A 23409-nucleotide genomic window follows, 5' to 3' on the forward strand; every position below is an offset into this window, starting at 1 on the left:
TAAAGATGCTTATTCCTGAGTAGGAAGGAAGACAAGATATGTTCATAATTCAGAAGACCCAGGAACTGAATCTTCTATTGAAACCTAGCCACCAGCCCGGCTGCTGTGGCTCAGTGGTTGAGAGTCTACCCATGCACCAAGAGGGTCACCAGTTTGATTCCCGGTCAGGGCACATGCCCAGGTTGTGGGCCCAATCCCCAGTGGGGGACATGCAGGAGGCGGCCAATTGATGTTTCTCTCCCTCCCTTTCTCTCTAAAATCAATAAAGAAAAATCATTAAAACCTAGCCACCAGATGTAAAGGGGTATCGTAGAGCAGAATAAGATAATACCCACAGTTTCACTTTAATTGCAGACAAGGGGCAGTTTATAGGCATTCCAACTGTAATTTAGAAATAATTCATTTCTCCTGACAATCTACCTAGAGCTCAAAATAACTTGTTGAGGCAAAGAATGACTCAAAGAGTGGAATACAGGAGCAGTAGGAAGTAGAAAGACTGCCTCTATTGCTAGATCAGGGCAGAGAACATGGGTCCTTCTCTCTACAGACCTCCCTGCCACTCCCTACCCCAACAGTCCTCCTTCCAAGTCTTTGTACTACCCAAAGTATAGAATCCAGCAGGACAATGCTAACTTTGACCACTGGACAGTAACAGAGCATGCAAGTATCTGAAATTATGTAGTTTCACCGAAAGAAACTACTCCAACTATAACTTGACCAAGCACTCCATGTAATTAAAAAGCACAGCAAAGGGAACCCAAACAATTGCCATTCCCATATAACCCACTGACTGCCTCACCAAGATAATCAGGGTTACTGCAAATAAGCTTTCACATGTGATAAAGCCGAGACACTCCTGTGAAAAGCAATGTGATCCGAGGTGAGAACCATCCTGAGTGACACATTTTTTTTTTTGAGTGGGGAAGGTGGCATCCCTGACTGAGCCTTCATTCTGACCAAGGCATATGTATATAGTCTGGATCAAATACGCTCCATACTCAAATGAGCAGGACCAAACTACATTCAAGGGTCTAATGTTTGTGACCATGTAAACCTTCCTTAGGGAACTGCACACCAGGATAATGGCTTTTACTTAGCACTTAAAAAAATACTTAAGAGTACTTTTGTGAAAATATTTACATTATGACCTAATAAATGGTAAAGAAATGGCAGCTAAGATAACAAAGAACTTGCTTTCAGGGTCTGTGCAGCTGACCCATAATCAACAGTATAGTTAATAGCAAGTCAAAAGTTGATGAATTCCCACCTGGCCATGATACTGAGAATTTAGGATAATTTTAAGTTACAGCTCAATTTTAATTCCTTTCCCCACAACTGTTAATAATCAAACATTCTTTGCAAGGTCAAGAATGTTGGAAATACTAGTAAGTAGCCAGCAACTAAAATGCAACACTTGACCTGTCAGTGTGGCTCAGTGGTTGAGTGTTGTCCCATGCACCAAGAGGTCGCTGTTTCAATTCCCAGTCAGGGCACACACCCAGGTTGAGGGCTTGGTCCTCAATAGGGGGCATGCAGGAGGTAGCTGATTGGTGTTTCTCTCCCTCTCCCTTCCTCTCTCTCTAAAAATCAATAAAAACATATTTAAAAAACAAATAAATAAAATGCAACACTTGAAGAGTTTCCAGGTTATGTCACACTTTAGTTCCAAGATGGAGGAGTAGTGACACTGAAGATAAGACAAGTTGAACAAGTTTAAAACCAAAAGCAGTGGACATTTATTCCTTAATTTTTGTGCAAGAGTGTAAGATGCATTTGAAAGATACTGATGGCCAGCGAGCACCAGCCACAGCCTTCAGGCTGGTCAGGTTTACAATTAGGTTAGGAGAAGGAGGGGAAAAAAGGTAATTTGCCTAGTTCACATGAACCATGTTTCTGGCAAACACAGTTGTTTACAAGTTTCAAACTACATGTTACTAGATTCAAGGGAAGACTTCAAAAAGCCACATACAGTACAATTTAAAATTGAATGAACATCCTGCAATGTTAGTGCAAAGTAATCATGTAGACTCTCCAATACAAGATTGTGCTCATTTTTCCCAGGTTTGGTCAATGTTGCTCTTTTATAATCCCAGAAGCTTAATTTACCAAATATCAGTGCCTTTGTTTTATGCCCTATGTACCAAGGGAATGTCACAAGGTTTTGGTGAAATAAAGCTTAGTTTCATTAATAAAGCAAATTTCTTATTTAGTTTAACAGTCATGTTCCTGGAATACTGCACATATAAGTTTCATGGAAAAGCATTTAAGCTAACCCTTATCTTGTTCAGTAAAATTACTTTCAAGATATCCTTTTTACTATGTAAACTAGAATTGTCTCATGAGTTTGAAATGCAACCGGTAAAAATGAAAACATTTCAGGGGTGGGGGAAAATCCACCGCTAATCTCAGCTAGATAAAGTTCTTAAAATCAAAAAGCCTATTCACACAAAATTGTATGTAATGACTGTAGTAATCAGTTTATTACACAGATTAATCATTCTTGAACGTACAAGCTCCAGAGGAGCAACTGGGTCTTTAAATATACACAAGTATTTCCATCAAATGAATTTTCACCCTTACATCCAGAGAGACCTAAGCAGTTAAAAACATAAGAAAAATAAGAGCTATTAGCTATGTATTAACTGAGAAACCACATACAAACCAAAGAATATGGAAGAGAGAAAGAGGGGCTGAAAAGACAAGGGGTTTAAGGGTGGGGAGATGTAAGAGGTGGGAACAAAGCCCATCACACTTTATGTACTAATAGCTCCAATCCAGTTAAACTTACACCTTAAAATACAGGATGTGGGTAGATTTTAATCTGGTCATAACTTTCACCTAAGACGTAGGTCCTTCAGCATAAAATGAATACAGAAACAGCTTCATGTTCTTCACTTTGCTTTTCGTATCTGTTTTGAGTTTAAAAGGATTCCACTTAAAAACCATCTCCTACAGGTCAGTGGAGCTTTTCTTCCCCATCCAAGCACACAACATACCCACCACCCCTCACCTTGCCGTTATCCAAATTTAAGTCAATAGGAAAGCTTTTAGTCCCACACCTAGGTTACGCCTGGAGAACTGGCTTGTCACATACACTTCTCTGCTAGGAGGCAATGTTGGTACAGAAGTACAGTATTTCTAGTTTGTTGTTCCAAGTATGTACAACACGCAGCACTGCTGTATCAGGTAAACATGTGCACAGGGGAAGATGAGGCGTGGGCTCATAGAAAGCAGTCAAATGGAAATCAAAAGGACTTTCTCTTTGAGAGTTCCCCTATCTTTATTTGTAGAGGTTATCCAATAATTTCTTTAATTACATCGCATACTTCTGAGTCCATTCCCGAGCTATTCTGTTGTACCTGCACACACAAAGAGAAGCTTAGCTTAACACGGGTCAGGAGTCAGGTTAGAAGGCAATAGATTTCATTCATCACCCCATGTCGTAACTTTCTTTTCCTCTCTAGTGTTCTTTATTAAAAACCCATATAGTAATTTGAAGGGGAAAATGTACAGTACATTCAAGCAAAGCTATCTTTTTACCCCTAATTTCTAATAAGCATTTATTCAATGATAGTAGAAAATAAAAGCTGTTAAATGCAAAATAATTGTCCTGTAAATGCTAATAGAGGATTCTGATTAAATTTTAGCATTTGCTGGCATACCCTTATTCTATACTTGACTGACCTATTTCTAGGAAAGATCGTCAACCCTTGGTTCATTTATTTGCAGTTCTTCAAACTACATACTTCTACATTATATGGGTCTTGAAATCATACACTGATAGTGATTAAATTAATGTAATACTTTCCTCTGTAGCAATAAAATAACTAGTTCTGGCAGAATGTATTTTAAACAATTTGGTTTCTAAAATGAATGGGTCTAGCCCTGGCCGGTTTTGCTCAGTGGTTAGAGCGTTGGCCTACGGACCAAGGAGTCAGGAGTTCAATTCTGGCCAAGGGTGTGTACCTCGGTTGCAGTTTGGTCCCGGGCTCTCATTGGGGTTGTGCGGGAGGCAACCAATCAATGGGTCTCTCTCACATCGACGTTTCTCTCTCTCTCTCTCTCTCCCCCTCCCACTCTGTCTGAAGACAAAAATAAATGAAATAAAATGAATGGGTCTATTTTTCCAGAACATTCCAGTAGTAAAATAATAAGCAGGTCAAAAAGTTCTACAATTCTTTGATTTAAAAAGGGATGGTTCTGGCCAATTTGGCTCAGTAGTTAGAGCACTGGCCCCCAGACCAATGAGTCTCGGGTTCAATTCCAGTCAAGGGCACGTACCTCAGTTGCAGTTCATTCCCAGTCCTGGTCAGGGTCATGCGGGAGACAGCCAGTTGATGTTTCTCTCTCAGATCAATGTTTCTCTCTCCCTCCCTCCCACTCTATCTGAAGATTAAAAAAAAATCTAATCTAGCCTGGCCAGTGTGGTTCACTGGTTGAGCGTTGACCCAAGAGGTAGCAGGCTTGATTCCCAGTCAGGGCACATGCCTAGGTTGTGGACCCGATCCCCAGTGGGGGGCATGCAGGAGGCAGCCAATCGATGTTCTCTCTAATCAATGTTTCTATTTCTCTCTCCCTCTCCTTTCCCACCCTCTAAAATCAATAAAGAAAAAAAAAATTGTGTGTGTGTTGATAGATATATCTCGTATCAGCCCTGGCTGGTGTGGCTCAGCTGGTTGGAGCATTGTTCCATACAGATTTTATTCCTGGATTCGGTTCGATCCCCGTTGGGGCACATACAAGAGGCAGTCAATTGGTGGATGCCCCTCCCCGCCCAGTAAAATTCAAATAATTCTTTAATCCTTTACACATATTTAAAAAATTTTTTTCCCTTTATTGATTTTAGAGAGAGAGGAAGAGAGAGATAGAAACATCAATGAGAGAGGACATCTATTGTCCCCCACTGGGGATTTGGCCCACAATCTGGGCACATGTCCTGACCAGGAATCAAACCGGCGACCTCTTAGTGCATGGGTCAATGCTCAACCACTGAGCCACACCAGCTGGACTAATCCTTTATATTTTAACTTCAGAAAATTATCCACTCTTTCCCATCTATTTCCTCCTATTTGAATGGAAAAAAAAAAAAAACAGAAAAAAGATTAGAACATGTTTAATTATAATTTTTCTTTATTGATTTTAGAGAGAGAGAGGAAGGGATAGAGAAAGATAGAAACATCAATGAGAGAGAACACTGACTGGCCGCCTCCTGCATGCCCCCCACTGGGGATTTGGTCCAACCCAGGCATGTGCCCTGACCAGGAATCAAACCAGCAACCTTTTGGCGCACGGGTCAATGCTCAACCGTTGAGCCACACCAGCCTGGCGGTTATGATTTCTTTTGATATCCTGACCATTCTTAGTAGTTCATAGTACAAGTTTAAAATATGTAAATTCTACATCAAGTTTTAGTTTTGAAGAAAATTTGGGGTTTTCATGTCTCATGGCATTTATTCACTTTCTTTAGATTATACCAAATGGTAGAAAAGTAATTTCCTTTTCCCATGAATTTTCAAATACCTAAGACAAATGGGCACTTGATGCAAAATGCTTTATATGGCCCTGGCCGGTCTGGCTCAGCAGTTAGAGCGTTGGCCTGTGGTCCGGAGAGACCTGAGTTCAGTTCCCGCTAAGGGCACATACCTCGGTTGCAGTTTGTCCCCGGCCCTGGTTGGGTTGTGCGGGTGGCAGCCACTCGATGTGTCTCTTTCATGTCGATGTTTCTCTCTCTCTCTTCCTCTCTTTCCCTCCCACTCTATCTGAACAAAAAATGGAAAAATGTCCTCCGGTGAGGATAAAAAAAATAAATAAAAGCTTTATGTGTCAAAAGCCAAGGAGACATAAAACTGTTGAAAAATATATTGTAGCCCTGGCCGGTTTGGCTCAGCAGTTAGAGCGTCGGCCTGCGGTCCGGAGAGACCCGGGTTCGGTTCCCGCTAAGGGCACGTATTTTGGTTGCAGTTTGTCCCCGGCCCTGGTTGGTCGTGCGGGTGGCAGCCACTCGATGTGTCCCTTCACGTCGATGTTTCTCTCTCTCTCTCCCTTCCTCTCTCTCCTTCCCACTCTCTCTGTACAAAAAAATGGAAAAATATCCTCGGGTGAGGATAAAAAAAAAAAGAAAAATATATTGTAGAAAAGTTTCTCTATATAGTAGGGTCATATGAAATAATTAAGAGATAATATCCCTGGCTGGGTAGCTCCACTGGTTAGAACATCGAGCTGATATGCCAAGGCTGTGGGTTCAATGCCCAGTCAGAGCACATATAAAAATCAACCAATGAATGCATAAAGTGGAACAACAAATCAGTGTTTCTCTTTCTCTCCAGTCAGTCAATAATATCAGTATCATCTACATATAGATACTCAATGCAAACACTCCTGTTTCCATCCCCAGGTAAGTATATCAGGTCTTCATTTTAAGTATCTGACCCATACCCAACCCTTACTTAAGAAAGATTTGAGTCACAAACATCTCCACCCCACCACAGATACTTTTCTGTCTGGCAGTCATACTTACTTTTCTCTATCTGTTTTGTAGATCCGAGCAATCTCAGGCACTAAAGGATCATCTGGATTAGGATCACACAACAGAGAACAGATGGACAAGAGTACTAGAATGAAGAAAGCGCACAAATTAGTAGAGAATAAAAGCAAAGAATTAAAAGAAACATGAGGTGCCAATACATGAAAAAAATCTAAATCTATTTATATTGCAGTGCCTAGCAGCTTTGTAAGCTTTACCTAACTTTGTTGTAACAGTGATCAACAGAGATTCTAAGATTTCTCTATGCTTAAATCACTAAGGAAGCTGGCCCAGGCTGATGAAGTAACTTGCCTAATGTCCCTAGTTAGTAATTACAGTGGAATTAGAATCCAAGTCTTCCAAATCCCAGACCAATAACACTTTTTGTAGCCCATGAACATCAATTTTTAGAAGCCCATGTTCAGAGATAAATGGCTTTCAAAATTCCAAAGACAATCACACTACTGAATGTTCTTAGTCAGAAACGACAACCATGAAATCTAACCATCACGGCTTTCTCAATGGCAGGTGTTACGTTCATATGCAATGGATCTGTTTCATTTTTAGTTGAAAACAATTTAATCTAAGAACATAAAGGCTAGTACTTTCCCCAAATGGAGCTGGCCACACTTATTACAGAGGGTACAACATACTTATACTAAGGTCCCAAATGCTTTTCAGTGATGATTTAGAATCTCATCTAAGCCATTTCCTCAGTGAGAACCTGGAATATAGTAGACAAATCTCAATAGTACAATTTCTTCTGTTGAATCTGTTAATTTATGCATTCCTTATTGAATGTAAAAAAGAAGTCAATGTCACTAATTACATTAAATCCAGTGGCCTCTGACATAGTAAAATAAATTCCAGTCTTTCCATTCTGAGGCTAACAGAATTCAGCTCTAATGTTCAGTAGCAAGAGACAATAATTCTGATTCCCCTTTACTCCTAAAACAACAAATTCAGCAGGAAAGGGATTTACTCATTTTCCTATCAAATCTGTTCTATAGAGATTAAGGGCTTCTGAGAGGTGAAGAAAAAGTTTACATGCCCTTTATCATTCAGTTTTTTAACAAAAAAGCTATTTCCTTGCCTTAAGAATATATGAAAACTAAAAAATATCAGGAAAGATGTTTTCTGATTATTCATTCCTGTTGCCCACAATTGTGGCAGATGGCATTCCCAAAATATCTTCTCTTCCCATTTTCAGGCGTATCACCTGATGCCCTCTTCAAACACAGAAATCCTAATAGCAATTAGGAAAGATTTCATGTATTTCCTGGAAATGACAACAAGGAGTTATAGATTTTTGAATGTTCATGAAATTACTGACTATAGAAATAAAAAACTTGTCTAGCCTATCAAACTGGCAAGAGTACAACTGATTCTTCACCTAAATTTAGATATCTACCAAATCAGTATCAGTTACAAATTTCCTTTATTTATAATTCTGATTATTTCAATAAAGCTTTTAAAAAATAAATTTTAAAGAAATAACTTGTCTTTCTTTCCAGGAAAGGAAGCTGGGGTGGTGGTTATCTAGACCTTGTAAATGAAGTCCTTAGTACACTACTTAGTTCCTTTACTTTATAGAAAATTGATTTTGGTTTATCATGCACTTTACCTTTTTTCATTGTAAAGACAGTAATTCCTATTTCTACAACCTGCATACACTCTTCACTAAAATAACTAAATTTTTACCTATGTGTACATCCATCCGTATATATTCATTTTCATTAGTGTCATAACCCACAGTCACTTTCAATTCCAAAAACATGTAACAAAGGGGCTTTATGGCACATTTACCTGCTTAAATTTTCTGTATATTTAGATATCTAACAATATATACTCAAAGTGGAGAATTTCAAGTCAAAATTATTGCCCTTGAAAACAGATTATATTAAAGAAAAACGTAATTATTACACACAGGATTCAGGTCTTTCACAGAATTGCTTGCCCATACATTCGATTTACAAAAGGGAGTTATTAAAATATTAAACCTAGATACCCTGATATAACCAAATTCAATAAAATGGCACTGCAATGATTTTAAAAGCTACCTAGACAGAGAGAGAACATTAAGTCAAATAAACTAACAGCCCTTATGATTGAGAATAACTGAAAAATCAACACTAGGCACAGAAGAAGAAGGAAAAAAAAATCTGTGGTAACACTTTCAGCTATCTAGACCTCCCCATTCCCCAACACACACACACACACACACACACACACACACACACACAATTCCACCTCTTTTGGTCTCATTACTTTACTAGATTTATTTCTCTACTGCCAACTTGTTACTTTGTGAAGTAAGAGCAAGCAAGTCAGAAAATCATAAGAATAAGTATATGAACACTTTCACAAGTAGCCCATGACTTGCAAGGGGCCAATTATCTGAAAAACAATTTCAGTTACAATTTTAAAAAATGTGGTCCTTGCCCTGGCCGGTTTGGCTCAGCGGTTAGAGCGTCCGCCTGCGGTCCAGAGAGACCCGGGTTCGGTTCCCGCTAAGGGCGCGTACCTCGGTTGCAGTTTGTCCCCGGCCCTGGTTTGTCCTGCGGGTGGCAGCCACTCGATGTGTCCCTTCACATCGATGTTTCCCTCTCTCTCCCTCCCACTCTGTCTGTACAAAAAATGGAAAAATGTCCTCGGATGAGGATAAAAAAAAAAAAAAAAAATGTGGTCCTTGCCCAGTCGGTGTGGCTCAGTTGGTTGAGCGTTATCCCATGCACCTGGAGGTCACAGGTTCAATACCCTGCCAGGGCACATGCCGGGGTTTCAGGCTTGATCCCCAGTAGGGAGCATGCAGGAAGCAGCCAATTGATGTTTCTATCTCTCCCTCTCCTTTCCTCTCTCTGAAATCAATAAAACATATATATATTTTTTAAATGTGGTCTTCTAGTTTTTTGTTTTTGCCCAAAACCCTGAATATTTTAATTTAATGCCCCACAGTTTTTGTTTCCTTTAAAAAAATTAATGTCAGGGTATACAATATACAAGTCTTATAGTAGTTATAACATCAAAGTTATAATAGGACAAATATACAACACTTTTTACAACAGTACACCTTTATCCCAGGAATTTGAGTGCCTTCAAGGAACCAGTTAACTATGTATTTTTGCTTTTCTAATCTTCATAATAACAACAAAACAGCAATTATCCCTATTCTATAGATGAAAGAAAGAGGAACAGAAGCTAATTTGTCTTAAGTCTCATTCAATGAGAGGTGAAGCTGAGATCTGATATGGACAATTAGAACCAGAATCTATGTTCTTTAACATGAAATTATGCTGCCTCTTATCTAAATGTGTACACTGAAGAAATGATAAATTAGAAAAGAAAAATATGTTTGTACGCCAAAATTCACCACCCAAATACCCAAACTGTTTCTTTGTAGCTATTTAAAATACTTTTCTATATAACTTAAGTTATAGTGCATAATAGTTTTATTTCTTTTCTGCTTTTTCAAACACAATATTTCCCCATTTTCACAATATTTGTAAGAATCAATACTCTTTATTTTTAAATTTTCTTTCCTTTATTGATTTTAGAGAGAGAGGAAGTGAGAGGGAGAGAAACATCAATGAGAGAACATCGATTGGCTGCCTCCTGCATGCCCCAAACTGGGGATTTGGCCCACAACCTGGGCATGTTTCCTGACCAGGAATTGAACCAGAGACCTCTTGGTGCATGGGTCGATGCTCAACCACTGAGCCACACTGGCTGGACAAGATCAATACTTTTTATTTTATTTTTTATTATTTATTTATTATTTTATTATTTATTTATAATCCTCACCTGAGGACATTTTTGCATTTATCTTCAGACAGAGCGGGAGGGAGAGAGGGAAGAAGAGAGAGAAACATCGATATGAGAGAGACATATCGATTGGTTGCCACCCGCACAATTCAGGGCCAGGGACAAACTGCAACCGAGGTACATGTCTCTAGCAGGTACCAAACCCAGGACTCTGGTCCACAGGCCAATGCTCTAACTGCCGAACCAAACTGGCCAGGGCTAATACTTTTTTAAATATATGTACTAGAACTGATCTATTTTTCTTCTATGGTTGGGCCTGTAAGTAATTTCTAAGTTTCAGAAATAAACAGCAATAATACAAATGTACTTGCACACAGTTTTTTATTTTTAGCATTTGGGGTTGTTTCCTCAATACAAGTGAATAAAACCAGAATGACTGGGTCAAAGGGTATTAATTATTAAGTCTCACTTCTTAATATATCCTGGGCTATACAAATCTATGCTTCTGTAGTATATAAAACACTCATGTCAATGTACTTCACCAGCACTTAGTTTTCTTCTTTTTTTTTTTTAATGTTTTTATTGATTTTTAGACAGAGAGGGAGAGATTGAAACATCGATGTGAGAGAGAAACATAGATCAGCTGCCTCCTGCACACCCCCTCCAGGGGCTCGAGCCTGCAACCTGGGCATGAGAGGCCTGACCGGATATCGAACTGGGGACCTTAGTCCATGGGATAACACTCAATCCACTGAGCCACACCAGCCAGGCTTAGTTTTCTTTTAAAAAGATCTTAATTAAAAAGGTAAAAAATAAAAACTTTTATTTTCATTTAAAAAATATATATTCTATTGACTTTTTGGAGAGGGAGAGATAGAAACACCTATGAGAGATAAATACTGATCAGCTGCCTCAGTTCCCTCTACTGGGGATTGAGCCTGCAACCTGGGCAAATGCCCTGAACAGGAATCAAACAAGTGGCCTCTTGCCCTGGCCAGTTTGGCTCAGCAGTTAGAGCGTTGGCCTGCGATCTGGAGAGACCTGGGTTTGGTTCCCGCTAAGGGCATGTACCTCGGTTGCAGTTTGTCCCTGGCCCTGGTTGGGTCGTGTGGGTGGCAACCACTTGATGTATCCCTTTCACGTCGATGTTTCTCTCTCTCCCTCTCCCTCCCACTCTATCTGAACAAAATATCAAAAAATGTCCTCGGGTGAGGATAAAAAACAAAAAACAAGTGACCTCTTGGTGCACAGGATGACACTCAATCCACTGAACCATACCAGCAGGGCTTCATTTTCATTTCTTTATTTTGTTCCTTTCTGTCTGCTCATCTTTTGGAATCTAGATTTTTTTCTCTTACTGATTTATATGTTATTTGTATTTTAAACATATTAGCCCATTATCTTATTTGCAGCCTATTCCTTATATTTGTATTTTGACTTTAATCCACTTGTGATTTCACATAGGTATGATATTAAGGGATTGCACAATTTCAAATCACACATAAGATGATGTTTGTTACGTACCCACTCCCTTCACTGATAAAAAAAAATCCTGGGGCTGGGTAAAAAAGGTGAAGGAATTAAGAACTAAATTTGTAGTCACAAAATAGTTTTGGGAATATAAAGTACAGCATAGGGAATACAGTCAGTAATACTGTAATAACTACATATGGAGCGAGGTGAGTACTTGAAATATTGGTATGACTACTTTGTAAAGTATATGACTAACCACTATTCTGTCCACCTGAAAGTAATACAAAATAATACTGAATGTAAACTGTAATTAAAAATTAAAATGAATAATAATATAATAAAATGTTATAATGTGGGGAAAAAATCCCCAATCTACTCATGTAATTAGTTAAGTCTTACTTAGAACTACTGAATCTTTCATCACAAAATTAACTTTCTCTACACATTTTCAAATACACACGAGTATACAACTATATATCAAAGATCATTAAGATGCTCAAATAAAAATTTATTTTCCAACCTATGCTTGAATAGCAAAATGGAGAGAGTACTCACAGAACAAAGGAATACATATGCTTGAAAATCCAACTCTCTCCAGTGGGCTCAAGATGTATTCAAGAATAAGGGGTACTGCTATCTCCTCTTAAAAGAAATATAAGTAACATTTTCAAAAATAACCTTAAAAAGACTTTTAAAACAGTTATTTTACCTTAATATTAAATACCCACTCCATTACCTTTTGAAATAGTTAGTGCTGGAGACCACTGTGACCGTAGAATATCAAGACAAATGCTGCCATTACTGTTAATATTTGGATGATAAATTCTTGTTGTAAATGCAACCTATAAAAAAAAAAGAAAAAGAAAATGTAAACTGATTTATTAGTATCATAGAAAACACATTATAAACAATTTACATATTCCAATTACCTTAGGTGGTTTGAAGGGATAATCTGTTGGGAAATGAATTGTCAAGAAAAATACTCCACCCTGATAGGGACTGTCGTTCTGTTGATAACAAGAAAAAAAGGATTAAAATGAGTGAATTACATATACTATTTATTCTGAAATTAATCTGAATACTTACTGGCCCCATTATTGTAGCTTGCCAATGGAACACTGAAAAAGAACAACAAAATCATCATGAAGCAATATCCACACTGTACCTACAGCATAACAACATTATCATTCCCCATCTAATCCCAGTTCATTTCTAAGCAATATGTTGAGTCCTGGGCAGGACAAGGAATCTAGATCAAATCTGAGTCTAAAGTGAGAAAAATGACTAGCATGGTTTAGTACACTGATAAGATGTTCAATGAAAAAGTATTTGGGCCCTGGCTGGTTTGGCTCAGCGGTTAGAGCATCAGCCTGTGGTCCAGACAGCCTCAGGTTCGGTTCCTGCTAAGCGCGTGTACCTCGGTTGCAGTGTGTCCCCGGCCCTGGTTGGTCGTGCGGGTGACAGCCCGACTCGAGGTGTCCCTTTCACGTCGATGTTTCTCTCCCCGCCACCTCTTCCTCTCTCCCCCTCCCACTCTACCTGAACAAAAAATAGAAAAATGTCCTCAGGTGAGGATTAAAAAAAGGAAAAAGAAAAAGTATTTGGGCCCTGATCTGTTTGGCACAGCAGTTAGAGTGTCAGCCTGTGGACAGAAGAGTCATGGGTTCCATTCCTGGTCAAGGGCATGTACCAGGGTTGCAGGTTCGATTTCTGTGGAGGAGGTAACCAATCAACGTGTCTCTCTCACATCAATGTTTTTCCTTCCCTCCTTCTCTTTCTATCTAAAAAACAATGGGAAAATATCCTCGGATGAAGATTAACAAAACAAAACAAGTATTTGTGCTGAAACACGAAAATCCATGTCAAAAAGACAGAATTTTTTTTTTAAATCCTCACATGAGGACATTTTCCCATTTTTGTTCAGATACAGTGGGAGGGAGAGAGAAAAACATCGATGTGAGAGAGACACATCAATTGGTTGCCTTCCAAACAACCCTGATGGAGACCAGGGATTGAACCTGCAACTCTTTGGTCTGCAGGATGATGCTCTAACCACTGAGAAAATCGACCAGGGCCCAAACTTTCACTTTTAAACAGGCATTTCCTCACCTCAAAGGATGAAAAAAGAACCAAATGATTCAACTCTTTGATGTATTATTTTCCCAACACAATTATATATAATTTACTCCAAAGTAGATAATACCCAAATTAGGAAAGAATAGTTTTAGAATGAGAAACAATATCTAAGAGCTCTCTTGTGTAAATCTTTAGAATTACTGGTTCTTCAGTAAAAAAAAAATTAGTTGAACACTTCAAGCTTGATTATAAGCTCTAAGGATAATCCAAATAAATTATAAAGTTGTTTAATAAGGAAATCTCTTCAAACTGCTAAAAATGATCCTGTCCCATTTCTAAGTTGGTAACACTAAGTACAGTACAAAGACCAAAAAGCCAAAGTTTTCACTTACAAGCAAGCTACTCAGCATTTAACATTCACACTAGCATCTTGGGAAACTAAGGGAAGTTGTCACTGAGATGATATATGAACAACCTAAACCAGCTCACCTGGTCACAAGAAGGAAATGTAAAGACTAAGTAAGAAGTCATATGAAAATCCACTGGAATGTCAGTCCAAACCCTCTGACCTCTGCATATGAAACTGTCCCTATGATTGTTTTCCTCCTTATTTAGGCCCAAACCCACATACAACAGCCTGTTTATTTAGGAATTAAAAATGAAGGACAGGTATTGCTGAAGTTCCCCTTCTTAGAATACCCATTTTCTGCCAATCAACTTTTTAATGGATTAAGTAGCTAAGGAGAAGGTTACTTTGAGCCACAAAGACTGGTCCTAGTATCTTCACCAAAGGTCCTATAAAAGACCCCTAATGTCCTGTTGAAAGAAACAAAAAAGTCTCTCTGTTTTTTTTAACATTCTGTTTTCTTTATTGATTTTTGAGAGAGGAAGGGAGATAGAAACATGGATGAGAGAGAATATAAATGGCTTCTAACTGATATTCTCCTGCATGACTCCCACTGGGGATTGGGCCCACAACCTGGGCATGTGCCCTGACTGGGAATCTAACCAGCGACCTCTTGGTGCATGGGTCAACCCTCAACCACTGAGCCACACCAGTCAGGCTAGTCTCAGCAGTTAAGAGCGTCAGCCTGCGGACCAATGAGTCACAGGTTTGATTCTGGTCAAGGGCACGTACCTTGGTTCATCCTCGGCCCTGGTCAGGTTGTTGGGGAGGCAACCAGTCGATGTGGCTCTATCATATCGATGTTTCTCTTTCTCTGCCCCCCTCCCTCCCACTCTATCTGATGATAAATAGAAAAGTATCCTCAGGTGAGGAATAAAACATTTTTTTAAATAAAAATAAACAAATCACAAATACAATTTGAGTAAACAAAACATACTAATATCTGGAGTTAACAACCCCAATAACAAGGTTGAAAACCATATTAGACAATAGAATGACCAAAACTACTGCTTAAGGGACTTGATTGATTGATTTATCTATCCTCACCCAAGGATATTTTTCTATTTCTCTCAGATATAGTGGGAGGGACGGAGGAAAAGAGAAACATTGATGTGAGAGACACATCGATTGGCTGCCTCCCACATGACCCCGACTGGGACTAGGAATCAAACCTGAAACTGAGGTACACGCCCTTGACCAGGAATTGGACCCATGACTCTTTGGTCGTCAGGCTGATGCTCTAACTGCTGAGCCAAACCAGCCAGGGCTTCCATTTAATCATTTTATATTATTTAAATTTGTGGCTATAAATGGTAGGATATAACTATACCTGTATTCTTTCTCAAGAATGTGAATAAAAAAAAAGTTAAGGAATAAACACTTAAATAATTAAATATACAAATATCAAGACACTAAAAAAATTAAGTTACATTTTCCATTGACTTTTTAAAGTTCTACTTTTTTCTTCTGAGTCTTTTCAAAACCAATCCTTTTCTTGTTAAAAATACTACCAAGTGTGCCTGGCTGGTGTGGCTCAGGGGTTGAGCATCGACCCACGTACCAAGTGGTCATGGGCCTGATCCCCAGTGGGAGGGCATGCAGGAGTTGGCCAATTGATGTTCTCTCTCACTGATGTTTCTCTCTCTCTCTCCAAAATCAATAAAGAAAAAAATATTAAAAAAAAAAAATACTACCAGGCGCAAGAAGTTACCAGAAAAACTTAAATAAGAACAAATTCTTGGCTAAAGCCAAAATACTTCTTTTCTGTGATTTCCCATTTTCCTCTACAGAAAACAAAGCATATTTTATGCTTTATGGTTAAAATCCCCTAAAATTTGGACAACACAGAACCCCCTAGAGGTTTGAAGCAGAAATCCTTGCAAGTTGGAAAACAGAACATTTATGATTATAGAAAGGATACCCTTTCCTAATAGAAGTAAAAAGATTAATATTTTAAAGTAATATTGCAATCTCTTTTATATTCAGCACTCCAAAAAATTGAAGAAATTCTAGTATATCTAAGTAAGATTTTTCTTTTGGTTAATCCTCACCCGAGGATATTTTTTCCATTGATTTTTATTTTTAAAGAGAGAGAGGAAGAAAGGAAGGAAGGAAGGAAGGAAGGAAGGAAGGAAGGAAGGAAGGAAGGAAGGAAGGAAGGAAGGAAGGAAGGGGGAGTGGGGGAGAGAGAGGAAGGGAGGGGGAGGGAGAGAGGAGAGAGAGAAACATAGATAGAAACACAGATGTGAGAGAGACACATCTATTAGTTGCTTCCTGCATGCGCCCCAACCAGGGCCAAGGGATCAAATCTGAAACCCAGGTACATGCCCTTGACCAGAAATCGAACCCAAGACCCTTTGGTGCACAGGCCAATCTCTAACCACTGACCCACAGTGACCAGGGCTCTAAGTGAGATTCTTATGTTATTGAGAAATTTTACAAGCAACATTAATAGGCTATTTCACGTGTAACTCATACCTATTTAGTTAGCACATCATATTTGTTTAATATTCCGAAGCAGACTACATGGATGTAAAAAGTTGGCATTCAAAGCTTAAAAAATTCTATTAACATGCAAATGCTCCTTTATTTAATAATTAACTTGTCTTTATCCTTATAAAAGAAAGGTTAAAACACTGTCAGAAAAATGAACAAAAACATACATAGGGCTGTCTCTAAAATACGAGTGAGGGAAAAGGATGAAGAAAATTGCCAATGTAACAACTGAGATCAATGATATTTGTCTCTTATTGAAATGAAACTAGAATCTACAAAAGGCAAAGAAAGAATAACTAAAAAACACATTAAGATGAATTTAATTATTGAAAGCATTTGAAGACCTAACATGTAAATACTAATTGAGTATTCTGCCACACTGGGTAAAAATAAGGATATCTGCCCTGGCTGGTTCGGCTCAGCAGTTGGAGCGTTGGCCTGTGGTCCAGAGAGACCCGGGTTCAGTTCCCGCTAAGGGCACGTACCTTGATTGCAGTCTGTCCCCAGCCCTGGTTGGGCTGTGCGGGTGGCAAACACTCGATGTGTCCCTTTCAAGTTGATGTTTCTCTCTCTCTCGCCCTCCCACTCTATCTGAACAAAAAATGGAAAAATATCCTCGGGTGAGGATAATAAATAAATAAATAAGAATATCTACTGGAATCACTGACTTAGGTCTGCCTCTGGAACTCTCCTAGACTCCTAGCGCTCCTAAGTAGAAGTACGAAAAAGGAAGGAAGAAGGGAGGGAATATCTAAACTGCCTCAAATTACAATGATTTTGTAAAATATTCAAAACCACTATAGGTTCCAAGCAGAAGGAACTCCAGAAATAGTTACTGGGTGAAATATTTGGCCATAAGCATAAAATATTACAATATTTTATATAAAAACTACTTCAAAAACCTTTCATTTAAGGCTTAACCTTAAGAGCTTTCCAAAACATAAATTCATGGCCCTGTCTGGTTTGGCTAAGTGGTTAGAGTGGGCCTGGAGACCGAAGAGTCTCAGGTTTGATTCCCAGTCAAGGGCATGTACCTTGGTTGCGGGTTTGGTCCCTGGCCCTGGTCGGGATCATGTGGTAGGCAACCCGTCGATGTTTCTCTCTCTCTTCCAATCTATCTAAAAATCAGTAGAAAAATATCCTCAGGGGGAAATTATTAAACAGAAAAAAATTCATGCTACTGAATTTAAAGTTTTGATACTAAAGAATAAAAAAATTCACACCACCACCTTGGTTTGCTATTGTCAAACCAAATTACACAAACCAAGTTACACTCTCTCTTATGAGAATTTATTTATTTATTTATCCTCACCCGAGGACATTTTTCCATTTTTTGTTCAGATAGAGTGGGAGGGAGAGAGTGGAAGAGAGAGAAACATCGATATGAAAGGAACACATCGAGTGGTTACCACCTGCACAACCAACCAGGGCCGGGGAAAAACTGCAACTGAGGTATGTGCCCTTAGCAGGAACTGAACCCCAGGTCTCTCTAGACCGCAGGTCGATGCTCCAACTGCTGAGCCAAACTGGCCAGGACTCTTATGAGAATTTAAATGTGAAGTTCACAGCTCAATGATTACTCTTTAGTAGCCTCATGGATGAAGCCTCGAGGATACAAGGGATAGTGAGAATATTTGTTATAGTTTGAGACTAAATCTCAAGAGACCTACATTTAAATTCATGTACAGATCTCTGAAGTTACATTCACCAACTGTTCAAAAGAAAAGAAAACAAAGTAGATTATATGACCAATAAATCTTCAGCTTACTTATCTTCTCAGAAATTATACTTCTTCCTGCTTATTAGGTACTGTTGACAGTTTAGCAGCATGCGACTCAAGACATTTAAAGTTGAATAGGAAGGCTAGGAGGTCAGGAAGAGGTTATTATTATTATAAAAATATATGTTTTTCTTTATTGATTTGAGAGAGAGGGGAAGGGAGAGGGAGAAAAAGACAGAAACATCGATAAGAGAGAACATCAACTGGCTGCCTCCTGCATTCTCCCCACTGGGGATCAGGCCCACAACCTGGGCACGTGCCCTGAGCGAGAATTGAACTGGCAACCTCTTGGTGCATGGGTCGACGCTCAACCATTGGGCCATACAGGCCGGGCAGAGGTTATTATTTATTTATTTTATCCTCATCTGAGGACATTTTTCCATTTTTTGTTCAGATAGAGTGGGAGGGAGAAAGAGAAAGAGAGAGAGAGAGAAACATCGACGTGAAAGGGACACATCGAGTGACTGCCACCCACACGACCCAACCAGGGCTGAGGACAAACTTCAACCAAGGTACATGCCCTTAGCGGGAACCGAACCCAGGTCTCTCGGGATTGCAGGCCGACACTCTAACCGCTGAGCCAAACCAGCCAGGGCGAGGTTATTATTTTATTTTATTTTTTTATCCTCACCCAAGGACATTTTTCCATTCATTCCTTGTTCAGATAGAGTGGGAGGGAGGGAGAGGAAGAGAGAGAGAGAAACATCGACATGAAAGGGACACATCGAGTGGCCGCCACCAGCACGACCGACCAGGGCCGGGGACAAACCGCAACCGAGGTACGTGCCCTCAGCGGGAACCGAACCCATGTCTCTCTGGACCACAGGCTGACGCTCTAACCACTGAGCCAAATAGGCCAGGGCTATTTTTTAAAGTTATACTGAGAAACTACATACCATACACGTCATCCACTGAAAGCATGCAATTCAATGGTGTTTAGTACATTCAGAGTTGTACAACCATCACCATGATTAATTTTAGAACATTTTTATGATGCCCAAAAGAAATCCCATATCCATTAGTAGTCACTCCCCATTCCCCCAAACCTCAAGTCTTAAGCAACCATTATCTATTTTCTGTCTCTATGGATTTGCCTATTCCGTATATTTCATATAAATAAAATCACACAACATGTGGTCTTTAATATTTTACTTCTCTCACTCAGCATAATGTTTGTAAGGCTCATCCCATGTTATAGTATATATCAATACTTTACTCCTTTTACTGCCGAATAATATTCCATTGTATGCATGTACCACATTTAAAAAAAATTTTTTTCCTTTACTGATTTTAGAGAGAAAGGAAGGGGGAGGGAGAGAGAGATAGAAACATCGATAAGAGAGAACATCGATTGGCCGTCTCCTGCATGCCCCCGACTGAGCCACACTGGCTGGGCCATATACCACATTTTATTTATCCCTTCATCAATTGTTGGGCATTTGGGCTGTTTATACTTTTTGCCTATTATAAACAATGCTTCTATGAACATTCATGTACAAGTTTTTGTGTGGATATTATATATATATATAACATGTTTTCATTTCTCTTGGATATGTACCTAAGAAGTGAACTCAATGGGTCATACATCTAACTTTTTGAAGACCTGCCAGGCTGTTTTCCAAACTAACTGCACCATTTTGTGTTCCTATCAGCAAAGTATGAAAATTCTATTCTCCACGTGCTCATCAACACTTGGTATTATTTGACTTTTTGATTCTAGCTATTCTAGTGGTTGTAAAGTGAATCTCTATGTGGTTTTGATTTGTATTTCCCTGATTGACTAATGATGTTGAGCATCTTTCCATATGCTTATTAGCCATTTGTGGATCTTCTTTGGAGAAATGTCTATTCAGATCTCTGGCCCATTTTATTTATTTAAAATATTTTTAAAGAAATATTTTAATTTATTTTTTTAGAGAGAGAGGAAGGGATAGAAAGAGAAACATCGAGGTGAGAGCGATACACTGATCAGCTGCGTACTGCACACACCCTTCTGGGGATCCAGCCCACAACTCAAGCATGTGCCCTGACCGAGAATCAAACCAGGACCTCTCTGTCTATGGGACGATGCTCAATACACTGAGCCACACAGGCCGGCTCTTTTGCCCATTTTAAAATTGGGTTGTTTATCTTTTATACTGTCCAGTTTTAGTTTTTATAAATATATTTTGAATAAATATTCCTTATCGCAAATTATGACCTGCAAAATTTTTCTCCCATACTATGTATCTTTTTGCTTTCTTCTTATAAAATTGAAAAAAAAATTTTTTATCCTCATCTGAGTACATTTTTCCATTTTTTTATTCAGATAGAGCGGGAGGGAGAGGAAGAGAGAGAGAGAGAGAGAGAAACATCGATGGGAAAGGGACACATCGAGTGGCTGCCACCCGCACGACCAACCAGGGCCGGGGACAAACTGCAACCGAAATACGTGCCCTTAGCGGGAACCGAACCCGGGTCTCTCCGGACCGCAGGCCAACGCTCTAACCGCTGAGCCAAACTGGCCAGGGCTCTTTTTGCTTTCTTAAAGGTATCATGTGTAGCACTCAGATTTTAAATTTCGATGAATTCTAATTTATCTATTTTTTCTTTTATGGCTTATACTTTGGGAGTTTTATTGAACTAACTCTCCAGGACAACTTTTCCACCTGAGAAATAGTATTAACTGGTATAGAAGCAAAGGAAAATTACTTTAGCACATTGAAGAGAACTTCAAAAATAAAGTCTAATCTCCAGACTTCAAATACTTTCAATTAAAGATCACCTATTTTCAACTTTGAGGAATTTGCCTGAAATAAAACCACTTTTTCAATTATAAGAGCATACAAATGCAGATACACTATATAACACCATGGAATGACAAAACTAGAATCAGAAAACTTAAATATGAGTCCACTTTGAGAACCTCCATGAGCCTCACTAGATTTTTCTCTAAAATAGTTCACAACTTCTATTCCACTCACCCAAAATAATTATTACTGTGAAGCTTAAATGAGATAATGTTTGTTTAAGTACCTGTCTTGTCCTGTTTGGTATCAAATACTATAGTTACTCATACTAGACAGGTTTGAATCTAATAATGTAAATGGGAATTTTTATCACAGGTACTTAGTCTTATAATTTATAACATCTATCTGTTTTATCTGTGAAGCAATCCTTCTAATAGGGCATCTTGCTTTGATTTTTAAGGATTTAGCAAAATGAAAGCACCATTCTTATGAAATATCAGGAAAAAAATAGTTTTAAACACAAGCTAAATATAACCTCATTTACCTGTTGTCTTAATCTATATACTTCTCTTACACAAATGTGTCCAAGTGTGCTCATTTTTTTCTATTTGCTAAATATTACCTTTTTTTTGGTGAATTAGTTTTTGTTTTTTAAATCCTCACCCGAGGACACTTTCCCATATTTTGTTCAGATAGATTGGAAGGGGGAGAGAGAGAGAGACAGAGACAGAGACATTGACGTGAAAGGGACACATCGAGTGGTTTCCACCCGCAGGACCCAAATAGGGCCGGGGACAAACTGCAACTGAGGTACGTGTCCTTAGTGGGAACCAAACCCAGGTCTCTCTGGACCACAGGCCAATGTTCTAACTGCTGAGCCAAACCGGCCAGGGCTGGTGAATTCGTTTGGTGTTGAAATCAGTCTTATGCCCTGGCCAATTTGGCTTAGCAATTAACAGTGTAAGCCCTAGGACTTAAGGGTCACGGGTTCGATCCCTGGCCTTGGTCAGGGTCATGCGGGAGGCAACCAATCAATGTGTCTCTCTCACATGAATGTTTTTCTCTCTCCCTTGACCAGGAATTGAACCCAAGACACTTTGGTCCAAGGGCAGATGGAGGTTTTGCTCAGTGGTCAGAACATCGGCCTGTGGAATATTCTCGGGTGAGGATAAAAAAACGTAAAAGGCTAAAAGATGGTATGGGGGGGGCTATATTGAGACACATTAGAAAAGGGAAATTATTATCCAACATGTGTGGTAAGATTTAATAAATTATTTTAGACTGGATTAAGGAGATAAATTGGGCATTAAAAATAAGCAAATTGGCTCAGCCGGTGTGGCTCAGTGGTCGAGCGTCGACCCATGCATCAAGAGGTCGCCAGTTCGAATCCTGGTCAGGGCACATGCCCAGGTTGTGGGCAAAATCGCCAGTAAGGAGCATGCAGGAGGCAGCTAATCGATGTTCTCTCTCATCGATGTTTCTATCTCTCTCTCCCTCTCTAAAATCAATAAAGAAAGAAAAATTTATTTAAAAAAAAAAAAAAAAGCAAATTGTACCCATCCTCACAAGTATGAACTGAAAGACAGACATACACAAACAAAATCATCCTTAGGCCCTGGCCGATTTGGCTCAGCGGTTGGAGTGTCGGCCTGCGGTCCAGAGACCCAGGTTCAATTTCCGCTAAGGGCACATACCTCGGTTGCAGTTTGTCTCTGGCCCTGGTTGAGTCCTGTGGGTGGCAACCACTCGATGTGTCCCTTTCACATCGATGTTTTTTTTCTCTCTCTCTCTCTCTCTCCCTCCCTCCCACTCTATCTGAACAAAAAATGGAAGAAATATCCTGGGGTGAGGATCAAAAGAAAAAAAAAATTATCATTAGTATTATCTTACTTAAAGAATACTTAGCCGTAGATAAAAGCTCAAATATTCTACCCCAAAATACCAGATGGACCCAGCAGGAATGATTCATTTGGTTGAGCGTTGTCCTGTGTACCGAGGGGTTGCCAGTTTGATTCCAGGTCAGGAAACATACCTGGGTTGCAGGTCAGAGCCCTGGTTGGGGCAGGTATGGAAGTCAACAGATCAATGTTTCTCTCTCACATCAATGTGCCTTTCTCTCCCCGTCTTCCTCTCCCAAAGCATGTATTAGGGTGAGGATTAAAAA

The 23409-nt window shown here is 39.2% G+C and overlaps 1 protein-coding gene across 6 annotated transcripts in view; it reads right to left on the reverse strand.

The window, feature by feature from the left end:
• Positions 1–1712: 1712 nt before the first annotated feature.
• Positions 1713–23409, reverse strand: part of UBE2D2 (ubiquitin conjugating enzyme E2 D2) — a 64505-nt gene continuing 42808 nt past the window's right edge. For 2 of the 6 annotated variants that reach the window (XM_036239843.1, XM_036239842.1), the window contains exons 4-9: positions 12845–12876; positions 12688–12765; positions 12495–12600; positions 12314–12400; positions 6518–6611; positions 1716–3359 (exon numbers count right to left, since the gene is read on the reverse strand). In XM_036239843.1, coding sequence (XP_036095736.1) covers positions 3314–3359; positions 6518–6611; positions 12314–12400; positions 12495–12600; positions 12688–12765; positions 12845–12876 — 443 coding nt within the window. In that variant the 3' untranslated portion in view covers positions 1716–3313. Of the gene's footprint in view, positions 3360–6517; positions 6612–7221; positions 7248–12313; positions 12401–12494; positions 12601–12687; positions 12766–12844; positions 12877–23409 lie in introns of those variants that run through there. The other 4 variants (XR_004956398.1, XM_036239841.1, XM_036239844.1 and 1 more) reach the window with 4 other exon arrangements.

This window comes from Molossus molossus, unplaced genomic scaffold (assembly GCF_014108415.1).
Source record: "Molossus molossus isolate mMolMol1 unplaced genomic scaffold, mMolMol1.p scaffold_m16_p_4, whole genome shotgun sequence".
Classification (NCBI taxonomy): domain Eukaryota; kingdom Metazoa; phylum Chordata; class Mammalia; order Chiroptera; family Molossidae; genus Molossus; species Molossus molossus.